The sequence below is a fragment of the Carassius carassius genome, chromosome 44 (assembly GCF_963082965.1).
Source record: "Carassius carassius chromosome 44, fCarCar2.1, whole genome shotgun sequence".
NCBI classification, from domain to species: Eukaryota; Metazoa; Chordata; class Actinopteri; order Cypriniformes; family Cyprinidae; genus Carassius; species Carassius carassius.
Window position 1 is genome coordinate 24,550,748 of NC_081798.1, and position 22,731 is coordinate 24,573,478.

General features: G+C 42.3%; 1 protein-coding gene across 2 annotated transcripts in view; it reads right to left on the reverse strand.

Annotated features, from left to right (window-relative positions):
- LOC132126486 (RNA-binding motif, single-stranded-interacting protein 2-like) overlaps positions 1-21,833 on the reverse strand; it is a 58,612-nt gene extending 36,779 nt beyond the window's left edge. The window contains exon 1 of one of the 2 annotated variants that reach the window (XM_059537743.1): positions 21,558-21,833. In XM_059537743.1, coding sequence (XP_059393726.1) covers positions 21,558-21,629 — 72 coding nt within the window. In that variant the 5' untranslated portion in view covers positions 21,630-21,833. The remainder of the gene's footprint in view (positions 1-21,557) is intronic. The other variant, XM_059537744.1, reaches the window with a different exon arrangement.
- Between the last annotated feature and the right edge of the window lie 898 nt (positions 21,834-22,731).

Here is a 22,731-nt window from a genome sequence, read left to right on the forward strand (position 1 = left end):
GACATGGACACAGGTAATAAAGCGGTCACAGAGCGCTTCAGCCCACACAACACTGAGCCAAGACAGGGAGAGGATGTGGACTGACATGAGTCATGACTGACTATATGAGTGATGTTTTTAAACCAGAGTATGTGAGAGAAGAAGAGTGGAAACTGAATTGCACAATTAGCTAGGAGTGAGAAGCATGAGTGTCTGTTTCCTCTCGCTCCATTACTGCTCCATCACAAGCACATTAATGCTTCAAAATGCAACATCGACAAGAATTTAGAACATGTATAAAAACTATTAACGGGTAATGTGAATGTGGCGACAACCAAATATGCTTAGTGTTTTTTTTTTTAGAAAAACATTAAGCGTTCCTTATTGGATAAGGAATGAGGAAATAATTAAAAGAAGGCCAATAAGTCTCAAAAGTGTAGTCTATTCAATTGTTTGAGGGTTCTCACTCACAGGGCATCTGATACAGCCACACATCTGCACACCACTGCACAGACAACAAAATACACATATGGTGCTTTGGTGTTAATACGCTGATGCAATAAATTTATTAAAAAAAAAAAAAACACAATTAAGATGCATTCCAATTTTCTAGCACTAAACAAGTCGAGTCAAGTCACCTTTATTTATTTAGTGCTTTTAACAATACAGATTGTAACAAAGCAACTGAACAGCTTTAAATAGGAAAATAGTGTGTCAATAATGCAAAAAGGCAGTTTATCATTGAATTCAGTGATGTCATCATCCAGCTCAGATCAGTTTAAATAGTATCTGTGCAATCAAGTTGACGATATGTGACGATTCGCACACCAGAGAGACACAGGAGAGAGTAGAGATCCAATCGCTGGTATTTATTAATACAGGGTAATCCAATTCGTGGTCAAACAAGCAGAGGTCAAAGCCAAAACAGACAGTCCAAAAATAAACAAAACAAATAAACCAAGGAGGGAACAGGAAAGGAACTCGGAAGACGAGAGGTCAGGGTGAATCTCGGAAGACGAGAAGACGAAGGGGAATCTCGGATGACGAGAAGGCTGATGACACGAAGGGTAAGGACTCCATACAAACAAAAGGGAAAAACAGGTATTTATAAGGAGGCTAATGACAATCAAGTGACTGCACCTGGTGCAATTAACAGGAGTGCAATTACTGTGAAGACAGGACCAGACAAGAGGAATTCTAGTTCCTACGGTAAAGTGCCTAAGGGGAAGTGAGCCCACTAGTGGACACCCAGGGAAACAGAGACTAGACAGCGTGACATTACCCCCTCCTCCACGGAGCAGCTGCCAGATGCTCCACCCGAACCCAAGGGAAAACCAAACAGACAAAGAGACCAGGAGGGAGGTGGAGCGGCGGAGGACTAGGGGGAGGGACGGAGGGCCAGATAAAATGGTAAAACAGAAACAAGAGGACCAGGTAGAATGGGGAAACAGAGACAAGAGAAGTGCAACACAAAACAAGGAGTCCAGGAGGGTGTTGGACCGGCGGAGGATCAGGGGGAGGGACGGAGGGCCAGGTCCTTAGAGAGAAACGGAACGACAGACACAGACTAGAAACCCAGGAGGGAGGTGGACCGGCGGAGGATCAGGGGGAGGGATGGAGGGCCAGGTCCATAGGAGGAACACAGACAGAAAAAACACGTGACGCCCACCAGGACGGAGCAGAAGACCACCACAACCGTATGGTCAGGGCGGAAGCCCCCCAGGCCGGAGCAGAAGACCACCACAACCGTGTGGTCACAGCAGAAGCCCCCCAGGGCATACAAGAGTAGTGCAACACAAAACAAGGAGTCCAGGAGGGTGGTGGACCGGCGGAGGATCAGGGGGAGGGACGGAGGGCCAGGTCCTTAGAGGGAAACGGAACGACAGACACAGACTAGAAACCCAGGAGGGAGGTGGACCGGCGGAGGATCAGGGGGAGGGATGGAGGGCCAGGTCCATAGGAGGAACACAGACAGAAAAAACACGTGACGCCCACCAGGACGGAGCAGAAGACCACCACAACCGTATGGTCAGGGCGGAAGCCCCCCAGGGCGGAGCAGAAGACCACCACAACCGTGTGGTCACAGCAGAAGCCCCCCAGGGCGGAGCAGAAGACCACCACCTCCGTGTGGTCGGGACGGATGCCCCCCAGGGCGGAACAGAAGACCACCACCTCCGTGTGGTCGGGACGGATGCCCCCCAGGGCGGAACAGAAGACCACCACAACCGTGTGGTCAGGGCGGAAACCCCCCAGGGCGGAGCAGAAGACCACCACCCCCATGTGGTCGGGACGGACGCCCCCCAGGGCGGAGCAGAAGACCACCACGTCCGTGTGGTCGGGACGGACGCCTCCCAGGGCGGAACAGAAGACCACCACAACCGTGTGGTCAGGGCGGAAGCCCCCCACGGCGGAGCAGAGGACCACCACAACCGTGTGGTCAGGGCGGAAGCCCCCCAGGGCGGAGCAGAGGACCACCACATCCTTGTGGTTGAGGCAGAAAGTCTCCAGGGCGGAGCAGAAGACCACCACAACTGTGCGGCGGACCAGCAGGAGGACGAGTCTGGTTGGGCAAGTCTGAAACATAGAACAAGAACATGTTAGGGGTAGCCTCCGTGGCCACAACAGGAACAGTCAGATGCTCAGAGAGTTCGACTGAGACTTGATGAGTCTCTGGAAGTTCCGCAGAGGCGAGGAGAGACTCTGGTAGTTCATCAGAGCCGTGGAGAGGCTTGGGTAGTTCCACAGAGAAGTGACGAAACTCTGGTAATCCCATGGTGTTTATACTGGATTCCAGAATATCAGTGCTGACTTGACTCTGCTCATGAAGACTATTGGTGACTTGAATTCTCCCATGAAGAACTCCGGTGACTTGACTCTGTCCTTGAAGATCACCAGTCACTTGACTCTGTCCTTAAAGATCACCAGTGACTTGACTTGGTCCTTGAAGATCACCAGTGATTTGAGTCTGTCCTTGAAGATCACCAGTGACTTGACTCTGTCCTTGAAGATCACCAGTGACTTGACTCTGTCCTTGAAGATCACCAGTGACTTGGCTTAACTCTGGAAGGTCAACGGTGATTAGCCCTGACTCTGGAAGGTTCACGGTGACTAGCCCTGTTTCTGGAAGGTCAAAGGTGACTAACCCTGACAGGTCCACGGTGACTAGCCCTGTTTCTGCAAGGTCAAAGGTGACTAACCCTGACTCTGGCAGGTCAACGGTGACTAACCCTGACTCTGGAGGGTTCCTGAGCACCTGACTCGACTCTGGAGGGTCCACAAGCACCTGACTCGACTCTGGAAGGTCAACAGGAACTAACACAGACTCTGAAAGGTCAAAAGTGACTGACCCTGACTCTGGAAAGTCGATGGTGACTAACCCTGACTCTGGAAGGTCGACGGTGACTAACCCTGACTCTGGAGGGTCCACGAGCACCTGACTCGACTCTGGAGGGTCCACGAGCACCTGACTCGACTTAGGAGGGTCAACCGGAATCTGACTCAACTCTGGAAATTCAACGGACACCTGACTCGACTCTGGAAGGTCAACAGGAACTAGCCCTGACTCTGGAAGGTCCACGGTGACTAACCCTTACTCTGGAAGGTCGACCGTGATTAACCCTGACTCTGGAAGGTCAACGGTGACTATCCTTGACTCTGGAGGGTCCATGAGCACTTGACTCGACTCTGGAGGGTCCACGAGCACCTGACTCGACTCTGGAGGGTCAACCGAAACCTGACTCAACTCTGGAAATTCAACGGGTATCTGACTCGACTCTGGAAGGTCAACAGGAACTAGCCCTGACTCTGGAAGGTCAACGGTGACTAACCCTTACTCTGGAAGGTCAACGGTGACTAACCCTGACTCTGGAAGGTCGACGGTGATTAACCCTGACTCTGGAAGGGCGACGGTGATTAACCCTGACTCTGAAAGGTCAACGGTGACTAACCCTGACTCTGGAGGGTCCATGAGCACCTGACTCGACTCTGGAGGGTCCACGAGCACCTGATTCGACTCTGGAAGGTCAACAGGAATCTGACTTGATTCTGGAGGATCAACTGGAACGTGACTCGACTCTGGATGGTCAACAGGAACCTGACTCGACTCTGGATGGTCAACAGGAACCTGACTCGACTCTGGCTGGTCCACTGGAACCTGACTCGACTCTGGAGGGTCAACCGGAACCCGACTCAACTCTGGAAGGTCAACGGGAACCCGACTCAACTCTGGAGGGTCAACGGGAACCCGACTCAACTCTGGAGGGTCAACGGGAACCCGACTCAACTCTGGAGGGTCAACGGGAACCTGACTTAACTCTGGAGGGTCAACGGGAACCTGACTCAACTCTGGAGGGTCAACGGGAACCTGACTCAACTCTGGAGGGTCAACGGAAACCTGACTCAACTCAGGAAAGCCCACAGTAGCTGCCATCCTCTGCAGTGGCTCTGGGCTGGCGGCCATCTTGTGCAGTGGTGCTGGGTTGGAGGCCATGTTGTACTGTGGTGCTGGCTCAGCAGACGTGACGTGAACAGTCTTGGGAATCTCTAGGATCTTTGACAGCATGGAGAAATAATCCAAAAACATCTCAGCGGCCATCTTGGGCGTTGGCGCTGAGCTGGCGGCCATCTTGCACCGTGGCGCTGGGCTGGTGACCACTTTGTGCTGTGGCGCTGTGCTGGCGTCCATCTTGCCTCGTGGCGCTTGGCTGATGGCCATCTTGTGCTGTGGAGCTGGGCTGGCTTCCATCTTGCCTCGTGGCGCTGAACTGGCGGCCATCTTGTGCTGTGGTGTTGGGTTGGCTTCCATCTTGTCTCGTGGTGCTGGGTTGGCGGCCATTCTGTGCAATGGTGCTGGGTCGGCGGTCATTCTGCGCAGCGGCGCTGGGGTGGCGGCCATCTTGTGCAGCGGCACTGGACTGGCGGCCATCTTGTGCAGTGGCGCTGACTCGGCAGACTTGCGCCTCCTTTCCCCTCTCCGTCCACACTGGTGAGACGGTGGTTCCCAACCGAACTCAGGGTCTCCGGTGGGCCATATGGGACAGTGATGTCGGACCTCCTCTCGACCACTCACTCCTGAGCGACCTCCCCTGGTCCCACGGAACACGACCAGGCGAGTACCCTCAAAGCCATTCCTCTCCCGCTTGGTGGCTGGGGAGGAAATTGGAATAGACATACCGCTGGATCTCTGTGGGATGGAGTCCTTCTGTGACGATTCGCACACCAGAGAGACACAGGAGAGAGTAGAGATCCAATCGCTGGTATTTATTAATACAGGGTAATCCAATTCGTGGTCAAACAAGCAGAGGTCAAAGCCAAAACAGACAGTCCAAAAATAAACAAAACAAATAAACCAAGGAGGGAACAGGAAAGGAACTCGGAAGACGAGAGGTCAGGGTGAATCTCGGAAGACGAAGGGGAATCTCGGATGACGAGAAGGCTGATGACACGAAGGGTAAGGACTCCATACAAACAACAGGGAAAGAATGGTATTTATAAGGAGGCTAATGACAATCAAGTGACTGCACCTGGTGCAATTAACAGGAGTGCAATTACTGTGAAGACAGGACCAGACTAGAGGAATTCTAGTGCCTACGGTGAAGTGCCTAAGGGGAAGTGAGCCCACTAGTGGACACCCAGGGAAACAGAGACTAGACAGCGTGACACGATATCGCTGGATATTGAGCGTCCCCAACTAATCAAGCCAGAGGCGACAGCGGCAAGGAACCAAAACTCCATCGGTGACAGAATGGAGAAAAAACTTTGGGAGAAACCAGGCTCAGTTGGGGGTCAGTTCTCCTCTGACCAGACTCCAATTCCAGACTGCAGCTAAGGTGGAACAGGTGGAAACGAGGCCCTAAGAGATTGTGACCTTGATCTGATTATTGAAACTACATAAATAAAAACCACATACAATTTCTAATAAAACACTATCTAAGTCCCTATGACTTCTGCAAATACACACAGACAATTTGGATAAATTCCTGTGGTGCAGCACGTTGTTCGCCAAAATAAAAGCAATAAAATGAATTGTTCAATTTAAATCTCACCACAATTTAAAAGATGAATAAATTGTTTATGTGTTCATTTGGTTATCACGGTTTTTGATAATAAATGTAAATCATACAAAATTAAATCATAATTTCAGAATATTTTTATTCAACCTTTAACAGACACGTTAATTTTAGGTTTATTACACTGTATATGCAATACAAGTCATGACAAAAAATTAAACATGTACCTTGAATACTATTTACTGTAAGTAGGGCTGACGCGATAACCGCAATATTGTAATACCGCGCTATTGACAAGCAAACCGCAGATGAAAGATAGCAAACGCAGAAACCGCGGCAACCGCAGTGTTCATTTTTTTTTAATGAGGCTGAGGCCTTCTTGTTTTTTACAATTTGTCACTGTGCATTCAATGTTAAATAAATTAATGATACAATATGGTTATGAGTCTGTCATTTTCTCGCGAGCCGTTAGCTTTATGGTGCTTCGTTTGTTTTGAATAGGCCGGCTGAAACGATGGCAGGCGCTCTCGTCCCAAAACCCAATGTCACGTCGCCAGTTTGGGAACATTTCGGCTTTCAACCCAATGAAAAGGGCGAGCCAGCCAATTTAGATGAGCCGATATGCAAAATTTGCGGCAAAAAGGTTCCTGTGACACGCGGCAATACATCTAATTTGAGGTGTCATCTCGCTAACTGTCATCCAGCTATTGAAGCGCAGCTGCGCCCTCAAGCATCAGGTCGTGGAGCAACATCAAAGAGAACAGCTGAGACCGGTACCGGCCGACAGTTAGGAGTAGCTGAAGCCTTTGCGAAATCTGTAAAATACAGCCGTGAAGGTAACAGGCATAAATGCCTTACAACCGCTGTAACGCAGTATCTAGTTCAGGAGATGGTTCCATGGAGATGGTTCCATGGGGAAGTCGAAGACTGGGGAAGTCGTGGCCTAATGGTTAAAGAGTCGGACTCCCAATCGAAAGGTTGTGAGTTCGAGTCCCGGGCCGGCAGGAATTGTGGGTGGGGGGAGTGCATGTACAGTTCTCTCTCCACCTTCAATACCACGACTTAGGTGCCCTTGAGCAAGGCACTGAACCCCCAACTGCTCCCCGGGCGCCGCAGCATAAATGGCTGCCCACTGCTCCGGGTGTGTGCTCACAGTGTGTGTGTGTGTGTTCACTGCTCTGTGTGTGTGCATTTCGGATGGGTTAAATGCAGAGCACAAATTCTGAGTATGGGTCACCATACTTGGCTGAATGTCACTTCACTTTCACTTTTCACTTTCACATTCAACACGGTGGAGAAACCTGCATTCAAGTCAATGCTTGAAAAATTTGATAAGCAGTACGAGTTGCCAGGCAAAACATATTTTTCAGAAACTGCTGTGCCGAAAATGTACAGCAGGGTAAAGACATCGATCAAAAGCGAGCTTATGAATGTCGATTACTTTTCTGCCACAACCGATATGTGGTCAAGTGTCAATATGACTCCTTATATGAGTCTAACGGTTCATTATCTCAGCATGGAATGGATTCTGAAATCACGTTGTCTCGAAACAGTGTTTATGCCCGAAAACCACACGTCCGACAATATTTCGGATGCTCTCCGGCATGCATTTGAAGAGTGGTCCCTGGATGAAAATAAGCTGGCCTGTATCACTACAGACAACGGGGCCAACATCGTTGCAGCAGTCAGAAAGTTAAACTGGCCGTGGCTGAACTGCTTTGGTCACAATTTACATTTGGCCGTTACAAATGCAATGGCCAGCATAAAGGACCGCACAGCCCGATCAATGGGCCTGTGTCACACATTGGTCAGTACATTTTCTCAGAGCTGGTTGAAGAGAAGAGATCTAGCTAAAGCACAAGCGGAACTTCAAATTCCTCAGCATGGCCTCATACTGGTAAGTTATAAAATGTAAACTTTGCTAACTTATCGATCATGTTATTAGGCAATAAAAAAACGAAATTATAAAAGAAACAATTTAAACTACTGTTACAATAGCATAGGCCTACTTGTCTGTTGATGGGTTTAATGTATTTTTCGTTTAAAATAAATATTTTAAAACGAAAATTATTTCAAAAGGTAAGATAAATTAAAGAAAAAACATTTAGGCTAACTTCAACTCAATTTAACGTCCATAAAGATAGGCTATCTGTCTGTGCAAAATTTTGCCTAATATGCATTATTTTACAGTCGGGATAATTTAAAATGTATTTTTTGTTTAGTAAAAATATATTGAAACGAATAAACTAATTTAAAATGTAGCCTAGTCTATAATTAATTTGGTAGCCAACTTGGATGTTGTCCTTGGCTAATTCAATGATTTAACGGCCAATATTCTTTTCAGGACTGCGCTACGAGATGGGGCACCAAACAGAAAATGGTGGAAAGGGTTTTGGAGCAAATCCCGGCTATTAGAAGAGTTGTGGATGACCGGAGACACCAACATCTAAATCCAAGCTGGCAGGACACCGCTGTCCTTGAGTCCGTGAATGCAGCACTGAAACCCACGGCTGAGTTTACGGATCTGCTGTCTGGCGAGAGCTACGTTACAGTGTCTTCAGTCAAACCCATCCTGAAACTCCTGACAGAAGATATGCTTAAACCATCAAACGAGAATACCACCTTAACATCGGACATAAAGCAAAAAATGTGTAGTGTTCTACAGGGGAAGTATGAACCAGCTGCCTTAGAAAAAGTTTTGGCAAAGGCTTGTTGTTTGGATCCTCGATATAGGGGCGATCATATCAATATCACGGAGACAAAATCCGCACTCATCGAAGAGATGGTGGGAGTGGAGGACGAAGAGACCGCTGCTAGTGCGCCAGTGGTTGGAGACGAAGGGCAAGCGGTGGTGCCACCTGCAGCAAAGAAAAAGACTCTTGGAGACCTGCTGAAGTCACGGACAACCTCTGCGTCAGCGCCCATACCCAAGAGAGTGCGAGCAGATAACGAGCTCACACGCTATCTGCATGAGGAGTGCATCGACTCCAACGCGAATCCACTGTCCTGGTGGCGCGATGATCAGTCTAGATTTCCGCTGCTGTCTAAAGTCGCGCGCAAATACATGTGTATTTGTGCAACGAGCACACCGTCAGAAAGGGTTTTCAGTGCCGCAGGGAATATTGTTACCCCCGTGCGATCCTTCCTGAAACCACATAAGGTTAATATGTTGGTTTTCCTAGCACGCAACAAGAACATGATAACCCAGGTCTAAATCACATAGCCTACGTTACCGATTAAGTAATATTTAGTTTATTTTTCGTATTTTCACTTAGGTCTACAAGTTGTTCATGTGATAGCCTATTTAAGAATTCTAAGCCATTTTCTTATTGCTTGTTTTCATGTGATACTTTAGAATTCATGTGATACTTTAGAAATTGGAAAACGCATGTTCTTGTTGCCATTTGGCATTTAACAATAAACAAAAATGTTTTAAAACATGTCTCTCTGTCAGTTAAAAAGCAACAATATATGGTACACAACTCAACGACAGAGCTTTGTATGCAGTAAAATCAGGATAAATTGGGTAAAAAAAAAAAAAAACGGCGGAAATACCGCATATCGCACTATTGAGCCACCCAAAATAACCGCAGCAGAAATTTCTTAACCCCGACAGCCCTAACTGTAAGTAGCTTTGGATAAAAGTGTCTGCAAAATGCATAAATGTAAATGAAAGAAAAGAAAATGTATATACATAATTAAGATTCTACTTAATGCTTGATGCAAAACATGTCACATAAGAGTTAATATTATGGAAGTCATGTTTCACTCATCTCTATTTTCCAGCTTTGTCTGAGAGAGTCTGACGTGGGAATCATTACAACAAACCCAATGATTCATTCCGCACTACAAGAGAAACCAATGGACTTTTTCCTTTGAAAGCAAGAGACATTTACAGGAAGATTGCATGAAAACAGCAGACTAAGAAAACCACATTAAGTAAATTGAAGATCTCTCACAGCTTCACCATGTGACGCATAATAACTATCACTCTGTCTCATCACTCCGGGAAACTCTCAGGCTGCCTTATTTGGCCTTAACGGGGTTCAGAGAAGGATAAAGCATCCAATTACAGTTGGCAGCAGACATCTGACTGCACACACCACCGCCGCCAGCGGGGTTACAGATCGCGGCCTGCTAGTTTAAGATCCACCGGCACAAATCAAGGGCTCAGGGGCCCTGCGGGGACCCGCTTCAATCGTGCTAATTAAGAGCCTTTCTGCTTTTGTGAGCCCATCTTGCTCTCGAGAGAAACTCTCAAAACAACAGCCTTTTGGAGTGGCCTGATCTCTGTCTGTTGATTTATTCAAAGAAGAAGAAAAAAAAAAGATCTAAATCTTCAAAAGTGATGCATACTTAAGCAATTGTAGAGCTGTTTGAAATCCATTATTTCCATTGGAGTAACCAACTCACACCAAAGTGTATCCAAAATCAACAATGACTCACAAAGGTGAACACAGGTGCCAAAAAACACATCAATGAACAAATACTACGATAATTAGCCTAGACACCGGGAACGGCTTCAAAGTGCTTTCTGATTTGCCTTGCCAGCAGTTAGTGCCCAAAGATCAAAGAAAAGAAAACCATAGTCCTTTTAGTCAGTTCATATTCAATTACAGGGTTTCTGCAGGTTTCGTAAGGCTAAATTTAAGACGCCTCATAAATAGAAATGTAACACTCTCAGAAATGTGTACTTGGAAGTACACATATGGTAAATGTAAAAGATTACAAACATTCATTTCCATGCTACAAAATAAGAGGCACAAACCTCCTCTAACCAAATATGATAATCTGATGTGCTCTAAAATGCTGCTTTAAACAGAACAAACGGCGGCGACGACAATAATAAAGCATTGAATCATCAGTGACAAATCCTTTAAATATGTAAACGTACTTACAGTCTGTGAGTCAGAACAGATGCCATTGTAGTCTACTCTCCCAGGTTCAGGAAACAGTCCTCCATAAAATGTGCTGCACACATCTGAATATTTGGGTTGAATTGTTCTGGAACAGTTTTGTAAATCAAGTCTTAACTTGTATAAAGAATATCTCTTTGGGTTTGAGACTAGTCCTTGCAACTTCAGGGATCTTATCTATTCACAAACATCGTGTAACACTCTAAAGACAAAGGAAAACTTGAAATCACATCATAGATTTAGATTCCTGTGCACAGCTGATCAAAAAGTGCTGAAAGTACTAAAAGTGCTGATGTAATTAAGACCATGTTGCAGGGGAAAAAAATTTATCAATGAATGAATAAATACATGTATTAATGCAAAGAAAAACAAAAGAACAGAAAAGCAACCTCTGGAGACAGCATTCACAAAATATTTTTAAGAATGGTTACTGCAATAATCAGCCGTCAACGCAAACAAAGATAAAACAGTTTAAACTGTGAATTGCTCAGTGAGTCTTCAGGAAGAATCACCAAACACTTACATAATACCAAAGCATATCATATTTTTCTCAAGAAAAAAGATAAATAAATAAAAATACAGTGTTCTTTGTGAACTTACACATTTCTTAGAATTCATCGTTATAAATATAATTTCTTATATTGGTTCACAAGAAAAAAAAAGGGTTTATTTAATTTAATGTTTATTTTCTTTTTTTTTCAACTGTTCCCATAACTACACAATACTAGGATTAAGAAAAGGGAAACACATCTGTGACCTTGGACAACAAAACCAGTTATAAGAGTACATTTTTCGAATAAATAAGCTAATATATTAATGGAACATGATCTTTACTTAATATCCTAATGATTTTTGGCAATAAAAAAAAAAAAAAATTATTTAAAAAATTTTTTCATTAAAAAAATTTTGACCCATACAATGTATTTTTGGCTATTGCTACAAATATACCCCAGCGACTTGAGACTCATTTTGTGCTCCAGGGTCACATTTCCGATCTGATGGCCCAGAAAGGAACTCCAAATCCTGTGTCACAGTCTAGCTGGACACAATGAGGGCTGACAGAAACACATTGAGCGTTTTATTGGCTCCTCTGGTCTTAATTAAGACTCCGGATATCCACGAGGCTCAAGCCTGCTCTTTAAATAGCTCTCAGAATTGACCTTCTTTTCTTCTACTGTCTGCTTGTTCTCTACATATGTGTGTGTGTGTGTGTGTGTGTGTCCTTTGGGCCCCTTAAACTCTATTACATTCCAAGGATTTGTGGGATGCCCCTATAAGAAGCATGTCTTTTCTTCTCTTCCATTACCTATACGCTGATCAGCAATACGCTGCTCCTCCACCTCATCAACAAACAACAGCAACAATTAAACTCTTGAAGCATATTGTAAGCTCTAAGTAACTGACTACATTTATGGCATGACGATGATTTAACTTTGTTTTTTTTAAACTTACACGCTTAAAGTTTTCTTTTACAAGTGAACAGCTTATTAATTAAGTTGGTATTTTTATTTCATTAAATATTTTCATTCTGTATGGTTGTCACCGGTTTCATTTTGGATGTTGTACTGCATCCTTTTTTTTTTTTTTGTGAACATCACTCTGCATAAAATGCAGCCATGCTTGGACAGAGCTGGAAGAGCAGCAAGACAAACCCCCAAAACAATCATATGCCAAAACCCCCCAAAACAACAGATGCGATTTAAATGGTCAGTGATGGGAAATGTTGGCTTAATGCTATATTTATGGCAGAAGCATCACCCCAACTCAGTAAGGAAGCATTGCAACAAGCATGTTGCTTAAGCTGCTTATGCAAATATTTGAATGTACAGGGGGAAGCATACACCCCTAGCAGCAGCAGTCTAATATGATGTCAGTTTAAATTTAAATTTCTAACATGCTATTAAATTGCATTAAGGGGGAAGCATCACCCAAAGTTAGGCAATCGAGGATATGCAACAAGCATGTTGCTTAAAATGCTTAAAGCAAATACATGATTGTAAAGGGGGAAGCATACGACCCCTAGCGAAGGCACGAAGAGCATGTTATGTCCATTAATGCTGTGAATTGCATAATTGTGGGTGGAAGCACACTCACACAGCTAATGAAAACATCAACCTTAGAAATAATACCGCGAACCCCAGTTGAAACGACTACATGAGAATGCCTATTTAATTTAGACCTGTTTTCATGGCCTTAACTATCGCCGTGTACTCAGAGCAGTTACATGCTCTAGACTGCGTAATGCTCCAGGTGTATGAACACAGATACATAAATGCTGCTGCAAATATACTTAATATTTAGCTCCTGCAAACGATGCAAAACTGCTAACAACATTTTTTTTTTTTTTTTTTCACAATTATCAGACCAGGCAATATACACAGGGATATGGATTAAAAGAGCATTCACTTATCTTTGATGTGGATTTCAGATGTTCTGAAACCCGCTGCAACAGTTTGATTTGTGGATTGTTTTTTATATCACACAGTTAAAGTGTGTCAAACAATCATCAGCAGAGAGAGCAGGGCTGGACTTCCTCTGTCACACACACACACACACACACACACACATTCCTGCCAGCTGCAGAGTGACATCAGAATCCAGTCCAGACTCACTCCGTCCCCAGCGTCTCACTCTCGCTGTCTGTCTCGTGTCTTCATTACCGTGTGCGGTAGGAGGAAACCTGATGCTGTCTAACATTAACCTGATTCCGCTCAGTGTGCAGTCTCTCTCATCTTAATGCTCGCTTTGTGTAGCTTTTCAACTTTTCAAAAGATGTCTTAAAGACCACAATAATCCACAAGACTCCAATCCATCAGTTAACATCTTGTAAATGCAAAAGCTCTGTTTGTAACAAACTATTTCAGCAAGGAGTTTCAATTTCACTTCTGTCAAAAATATGACTCCATAATCCATAATAACACTTCCTCCAGTGAAAAGACTTTCTCATATCAAAATCCACACACATCTTTGCTGCTTTGGACTGTCTTTTGTTTCTAAATGGTGCTTGTTCTCTGCAGATTTCTCTCCTGATTCACTGGGAAAAGTAACGTTATATTTCAGTCAGAAGCAATGGTTTGAAGTTAAAATCATTTAGATGGATTTGATTCTTACAAACATGCAGCTTTTCTCTTCTAAATACACTAACAGATGGACTGGAGTGGTGTGGATAACTTGTGGTTTTTTGTGACGGCACCCATTCACTGCTGTGGATCCAATAGTGAGCAAGTGATGAAATGCTACATTTCATCACTTGAAATAGAAATCTAAATAGGTTTCCATGAACAAACAAACTCATCTATATTTTGGATGGCCAGGGGGTGAGTACATTTCCAGTACAATATCATTTTGAATGAATAAATGAATAAATCTTGTCAACTGAATGACTATAGCTGCATAAATTCCTCAAAGCTAAAAAGTAGAACAACATCAATATGATTTACCCCAACAAATCCATAGATACAGTGTGTTATCTCTGTGTCAAAGTTTCTGTCATATTTCTGACATCTGGGTGTATCCCTAATAAAACAGGACTCTGCTTGACATTGTGAATTTGCTGAATTCCCAGAGAATGCAACTAACATACATTTGCATTTTGGGACTCAGACTGCCAAGATTGTGTTTGCATGCAGTAGTTTAGTAAACATGGCAGCCTTTTAGTGCCACACTAAAAGTAAATACATAAATAATGAATCCAAGATTATGAGATGAAAGTCATAGCATTTTTAAAATAAAATACATATTATGAGAACACAGTTGTGTTGTCTGCATGAATAAAGTTAATTTAATTGAAAATTCCACCTACTCTGCAAAAAAAAGAAAAACTCTTCAGCAACGTGTGAATTTTTCATCTCTTTTTTTTTTTGGAATATGGGCCAAGGGCTGACTTAAGGCCCGTTCACACCTACAACAATAACTATAAAGATAACAATAAATATATAGTTCTAAAAGTCATTCCCAATATCAAAGAAAAGCAGCTATAACGATAAAGGCACAGAGCAACGATATCGTTGGAATCACTTTCAGAACGATGTTTTTTCAGCTGATGAATGATAAAATAATTGACGCCCAATCAGAATCAATCCTACAATCACAAGCTGAAGAATTTAAAGCGGCAGACGTGTTTGCGCTTAGAATAAACAGACGATGTCATCCGCTGGTGTGGACTAGGGCTGCACGATTAATCGAAAAAAAAATCACGATCTCGATTCATACATCAATGCGATCTCATTTTCTTAAATGACGGCGATTCACTTCCGTGTATTTCCCTGTATTCAGATCATGCTGCATTCACGTGTTAATGGTTACTCTCACACAATAACAAAACACTATTAATTTACCAATCAATCATAAATCTCGATCACTTCTCTCCTCTCCCTCATTGGCCATATTCCGCTATCACTCACGAGACGTGTAAGAAGAAGGCAGACCTAAACGGAGTCATTTTACCTGGTGGATTTGTAGCGGTAAGAAAAAAAAAATTTAAATGCAGTGTGGAAAATCCTGGTGGCGACGGTGAGAGTGAGGATGTAACACTATTGGTACAGAAAAAGGAGCACATTCCACCGTGTGGAACTTTTTCGGTTTTAAACCTGAAGACGATGCGCAAAGAGTCACAATTTGTAAGCACTGCTTTGGCATCGTCGCAGCACCTCAAGGTAACACCACTAATCTCTACAATCACCTCAAACGTCACCACAAAATACAGTATGAGTTAGCCATGGAAGACAAGGGAGCCATACCTCAAAATACCAGCCGCCAGACCACACAAACTTCCATAAGTCAGACGTTGTGCGGATACCCTTCAAGTTCCCAGAGACACAAAGAGATAACAAGCGCCATCGCTTACCATTCAGCTAAACCCATGGCTCCAATCAACACCATTGAAAACAAGGGATTTAAGGCAATGATAAAGAATTTAGACAAGCGCTACTCTTTGCCCTCTCGCAACTATTTTTCATCCATTGCACTGCCTGGTCTATATACCCAGTGTCGAATGACAGTCGAGGAAGAACTGCAGAATATGCAGAACTTTGCAGCAACAGCAGACCTATGGTCAAGCCAACTATAGAGCTCTATTTAAGCTTGACAGTGCATTTTATAACAAGTGATTTCAATATGAAAAGCCGCTGTCTACAGACGACGTTCTTCCCTGCTGATCACACTGGCGAGAAACTGGCACAGGGACTAAAGGAGAGTCTCAATCCTGGAGTTTGGAGGAGGAAAAAATGGTGTGCATCACCACAGACAGTGGAGCAAACATTGTAAAAGCAGCCTCCCTGAACAACTGGACAAGGCTTCAATGTTTGGGCCATAGGCTACATCTGGGTATTAAATACCCAGTAACATTTTCATATTTTAATTTAAATTAGAAAAGTGTTATAATTATTATTTAATTTTTTATTAAATAATTGACCTATGGAAGAAAACCGCCCTAAATTAATATATACATATATTAACCTGACATAAGTAGAAAAAATAAAAGTATAAATGGGCCCATTTTTACTCTGAGGTTTAAATGTTTCTACATTTTAATATGTGCCTTTTGAACTAACTACTTTTATTAAACACAGTGCTTCCCAAACCTGTCCTGAATGACCCCTGCATATTTTGTATGTCTCCCTAATCACACACACCCAGTTTAGTTCTGGCAGTCTCTACTAAAGAGCTGATGAGTGGAATCAGGTGTGTTAGATAAGGAAAAGTACAAAAAGTGCAGGGCCTCCAGGACAGGTTTGGGAAGAACTGATTTAACATTAAGATAAAAAAAGTAAATAAATAAAAGTATAAGCACACACAATTAAGTTTATCCTGTTCTATGTTTGTCCCATTATATTGCATTTTAAATAACTATTTTAACATTTCATGCAAGAAAATGTATGAAATGTTAAATTATTTTACTGCAGATTTGATGACAAAGCATATTTTTATTTGTAGAGAATGCAATGAAAGATTCACAGATTGACCGTGCTGTGGCTGTTTGCAAAAAGCTTGTGGCCTACTTCAGCCATAGTTGGAAGCGGAAGAGAGAGCTTGCTGTTGCCCAAAAGGAGCTCAAACTGCCTGAACACCAGCTTAAAACAGAGTGCCCAACAAGATGGGGATCCCAACAAGCAATGGTGCAGAGGATCCTTGAACAGCAAATTGCAATTGGACATGTTCTCTCCTCTGACCGGAAGGCTAGACAACTCACACCAACCTGGCTGGATATTGAAGTCCTTGAAGTGATTAACAAGACACTCACCTCACTCAGACTTTACTGATGCTCTCTCAGGAGAGCAGTATGTTACTGTCTCCTCCGTCAAGCCTGTCCTCCACCTTTTTGAGACAATGAGGGCAATGCAGGAAGATGATACAGATCTTGAACGATCAATTAAGACAAATATCCTACATTACCTTAAAGAAAAGTATATATCCAAAACTGTCTGTGCTGGCAAGGAAATACCTCTGTGTCACTGCTACAAGTTCCCCATCAGAAAGGGTTTTTAGCACAGGGGGGAACATTGTATCATGCCTGCATTCCTCCCTGAAACCTCAAAATGTTGATAGGTTAGTGTTCTTGGCCAAGAACCTTTAAGGTTCTGTGCCAATTGGAGCAAAAAGCACAGGTTCTATTTAGTCAACGTTCTCTTAAGTTCAAAGTTGTTCACTTTAAGGGGCCTAAAATAAAGAAAAGAGACTATTTTCTTTGTCACTCTAGCACTTTATTATGCTGAATGTTGTGTTTTTTGTTTTTTTTTGGACTTGAGTGCAATAAAATTTGGTTGAAAAAATGAGAATCGTGTTCCCTGGAGAAAAATTGTGATTCACATTTTAGCAAGAATCGTGCAGCCCTAGTGTGGACGCTAAAATCATTTTCTTTATAGTCATTGTTCTTGGTGTAAACAGGGCTTTACTATGCAACTGTGCATTACATACTCAAATTTCAGCAAGATTTCCAGCACAAACCTGGAAAGTGCCTGCTATTTAAAAGAAAAAGAGACCATTAATATCTTTAATGTCTATAATATAAAACTAGCATATGGTATCAAACTCGGGACGAAGATATGTATTTGTTTTCCTCATTTGTTGTAGTTTTCAAATTTCTTTAATTATGTAGACTGGAGATTTATTTTTATTTTTTTCTGTGAATGGCATAAACATGCAAATATGACTAAACCATTACAAATTCTTGTTTAGAAAGCAGTGATTCAATTTACAGCTGCAGCATTTCTTACAATTCCTTCAATACATCTTGCAAAAACTTGAGTTCACCAGAACAGCGGAGTTAGGATTTCTGGGAAATGTAGTCATCAGCGTTATTTTAAAAGCAATGTGGTGATTCCAAACCCTGTGCCATCTGGTTCTATTATCACCTCCCACTCACAAAGAGCCGTTTCTGGTCCCTGGGCTTGTGTTTGTTTACTCTTATGGCTCAGGTACAGAAACGAGAGATCAGGTCAGAGAGACAGAATAGAGAGATGGTAGGAGATATGTCTGGAATTCTCCACATGTGCACTTAACCTGCGCATGAACTCCAGGCTACAGCCAAATGTTTTTCAGCTAGTCATGGGAGTAGCATTCTCACCACTAACATAACAGTTCACTTCGCCCAGTGTTGTGACATGCGGGAAAGACTACATTATAAAATAATGTTTAAGCTACATTTGTTATATCACTGCTTAGTACAGGTTTTAAATGTATCTGAATACAGAAATGTTGACAGCAAATTCAATCAAGCACGTGGTGAAAAATATCTTGTCTGGGAAATATTTGTTAGGTTATTATGAAGCAGAAGCAGTCCTAATAAGTTTAGCCCATTTGTTTTATTTTGAAATGTAACCATGGGAGAAATAAGCTTCATAGCAAATGTGTGTTACTGTTATTATTATTATTATTATTTGTAGCCAAACAAATTTTTGGTTCTTGGTCCTTCAGTGACATGATCGCGTACACTTCTCCTATTGGTAGTTGCTCCCAAAGGTCGCCGATCATTTGCATAAAGTTAACAATTTCTCACCTTGTCAATGAACATGCACACGTCACATCACCAAAACTCTCTGAAATGCGTGCAAACAAAGTCCAGTGTTTAAGAAAGTTTAAAAATTAGATTTTTTTTTCTTAAAGAAAAAAACAACAAGTATTTGCTCACCTTTAAATTGTTCCTAAATGATAATTTTTTTTCTGCTGAAAAACAAAAGAAGATACTGTAAAGAATGCGAGTAACCAAACAGTTTCTGGTCTCCACGGACTTCCACAGTATTGTTTTCCCCATAACAACTGAGGGTTACCAACATTCTTCAAAATATCTGTGGGTGTGAGTATATGTGTGTGTGTGTGTGTGTGTGTGTGTGTGTGTGTGTGTGTGTGTGTGTGTTCAGCAGAAGAAAGACATTCATAGAAGTTAGGAACAACTTGAGGGTTAGTAAATGATGACAGAATTTCAATTTTTTTGAGTGAATTATCCCTTTAATGCAGTTCGTGGACAAAGCAAGCAGAATTTCATGTCACTTTCACATTTCAGTGTCCATATGAAGGCGAAGTACTCTCAAAAAAAGAGGGTTCAAAATACTTACATTTTTATTTGTATATATAATCGATTTACTGCCATGAGGTAATTTGGCAATTTATCAGTGCAAAGCAATTAAACAAGTGACAGCCTCAAATTACAGTCAGTTTCTATAGTTTATCTGTGACGTTCTGTTCTCTCTGACTGATGCACCGTGAAGTCAAACATTCCAGACACTTGACTCTTGCACAATAACATCAACAGTCTTCAGAAGTCTAACCAACACGGGCTGCTTGCCTTCCTCAATCTCCTGTCGTTTCTTGAGCTCTACTGGTTGAAGAACAGCATTAGCAACACCGACGTCAAGGGTTCATTCACAGACAACACTTGGGCTGATCAAATGTATAGCCTGAATGCTACATTTGGATAAAAGCATTTTCCAAATGTAGTGCAAATCTCCTGGCATCTTTCTTGCCAAGAAATATACCTTGCTATACCTTATCACTTCATTGAATATAATGGAAACTTCAAAGTATGATAAACCATAATATACGCACAAACAGACAGCATAAAGTTTCAAAATTGGATTGATATTATTAATATATATTATATATATTAGTGGTAGGCCGTTATCGGCGTTAACGTGCTGCATTAACGTGAGACTCTTATCAGGCGATAAAAAATATATCGTCGTTAATCTATTATCAAAGTTGGGTTGGGAGCTGGGTCTATACTAAGCAAGCTATGGCGACTTTCACCTTGATATTTTATATTACTGACTGGCTGAGGCCAGCCTAAAAAGATGCTCAGGACAGTTGACGGGCCACTGCTGCGCATTTGACTGCTGTAATGTTAATCCAAGAAAATCAAAATCAAAATCACTCACTGCTCTTTACTGAATTACTTTGTAGTTTTAACAGTCAAACCAAAAATTATTCAGACACCAGACATCATTTTTGATATATATAGTAGGGCTGTGCAAAAAATCGAATGCGATTTTCATGCACATCTCATCAGTAAAGACGCTCCTGTAATCATAAGTATATCTCCAGCACGTGCAAAACAATCGCAGACTTGGCAACTGTTGGTCTTTCTGAAGATCGAAATCATAATAAACATAAATTAACTAACTAAACTGGCAACTATAGTACATATATTAAGCAGAGCACTGATCATATTTTGAATGTGTGTGACATTTAGTCGCATTTGATAAGCCACGCCCCCGCCTACTCCTCAAAAAAAACCTAAGTTCTGGGAAACAATGAAACATTAACATCCTGAATTATGTAACTGTTTAACCCCATCTGCTACTACGCAGCGCGACAGGAACACTCACATTATAAACATCTCAGCTGGAAACACTGATCGCGCTTCGTTTATGATCAATGTAAACGTTCTCGTACATTCGGTTGCGTCGCGCGCTTGTTTACTGTCGCTGATAGCGTTCTATTCTGTCGCGTCGCGTTGTTCGTCGAAGTCACTGCTTTGGTCCTTTAACAAACATGGACGGTCACAAAAGGCGTAAACATTGCCCACACAACCGGATAAGTTCGCTGAACTGAAACTTTTTGCCATGTTATTACTCCACAACGCGACAGTCAGAGCGTCACGGTGGGTTTTCGAGGGGTGGGGCGTTGTGTTTTCCCACCGCTGAAAACTTTCGCGCAATCGCTCCCACTGCAAAGCGACAGAAACATCAAAGCATCCGCATCCCCCCTTTGCTGCGACACTGAATATGTTGACCACTTAACGAATCGAATCGCTATTGAATACTTGATCAAATATATCAATCTCTTCATTTTTCAAACCTTTCTTCTCTGTGAGAAAGTAGGCTACATTTTCCATACGAGCCTTACCAAAGTTACCCTCTTCCGCGGACAGCTGAAACTCAGGCAGTAAACCCGTGGAAACAGATGCGTGTATTAATGTGAAAGAGTTGACTGATTATAGCGACGGATGCAGCTGTTATTACCAGAAACTTAAGAAAGCCGCCATTCCCAACCAACCCCAGCCGATCCCGAGGCGTCTTTAAACGCGTTGTATCCAGACAATGATCCGCAGAAAGCTGTAGTTGATTTGTCAAGGACACTGCAGCTCGCATTTGTGCACGGAAAGCCACTGGTGTTGGAAAGAAGCAGTCAGATACAAAGAAGAGTCCGTCTGCTTTACCTTTTTGCTGTTTCTGCTGTTGTATCCGTTGTAGGGGTTGATTCCCGTCCTTGGCGCTACGGAGAGAAGCATTTTTCTCAGCGCGGTGTCCGGAGCGGAGAGGCTGACGTCAGTCAGAGGAAGTTCAGGCGGGATCTCTCTCTCTCTCTCTCTCTCTCTCTCTCTAAACAATTTATATTTGCATACTCAAGTAAGAAACAATGCATGCATATGAAAACATAACAGGCAGATCGACGAATATGGGCACAAGTAAATGTCCATTAGCTAATATATTGTTTTATGCCTACTGTTATTATGTTACCCATAATCATGTTTAACTTCAGTGACATCTTTTTTGTGAGATCATCCACATAAACTAAAACCTGAAAGACATTTAATGAAGGAATGTCAGTATAAATGTGATGGTGCATTTAAATAAAAATAATAAAATAGTTTCATGCAATTATTACTTTGTTGTTACACTTTTGATCCCTGTTGTACACTTCACCAGCCTTTTGTTCAGACACATTTGAATATGTGCGAGTGTTTTGTATTAGCTTTATTACATTTGTATAGTTTTGTATTCTAGAAGAGGGTTGGCTGTACACACTAATAATTCTCTAAAAGAAAATTTTGTCCCTAATTTCCTGATAAATTAATTGTATAAATTGGACAATGTGATCCGTCAAATCAACAACATGTAAGTTTTGTTTCTCATACTAGATGTTAGAAAGGTATAAGCTATCATTTGAGTGCACATTAGAAACAGTTTTGGAGAAACTGAACAACCCTGATTCCACTAAATCTCTCAGTTCTAGGAGTCATACCTGGATTGAGTTATATATAACTATAAATGCTATATCAGAAAATTCCAATATCATTTCAGAACCCTTCCCCAAAACTAAACATTCAAAGATGTACAAATAATTGTGTGTTTACAGTATTAAATGCTTAAAGTCTATAAAAATCTATAGAAATAATCTATCATATCCTAAATATGATATTTACGTTAACTATTGATTTTTTGGTTAAATGCTGACTGATATTTCTCTACAAGTTTCTCAAGCACTAGTCTTGAGATGATCATCACACACCAAGGCAAGACATTTATAGTTTTTGGTTTCCAAATATCTAATGATAGCAGTTGTTTCTTGTGTTTAGCAATGTTAACAATCCTGTTTTCTGAATGCATTCC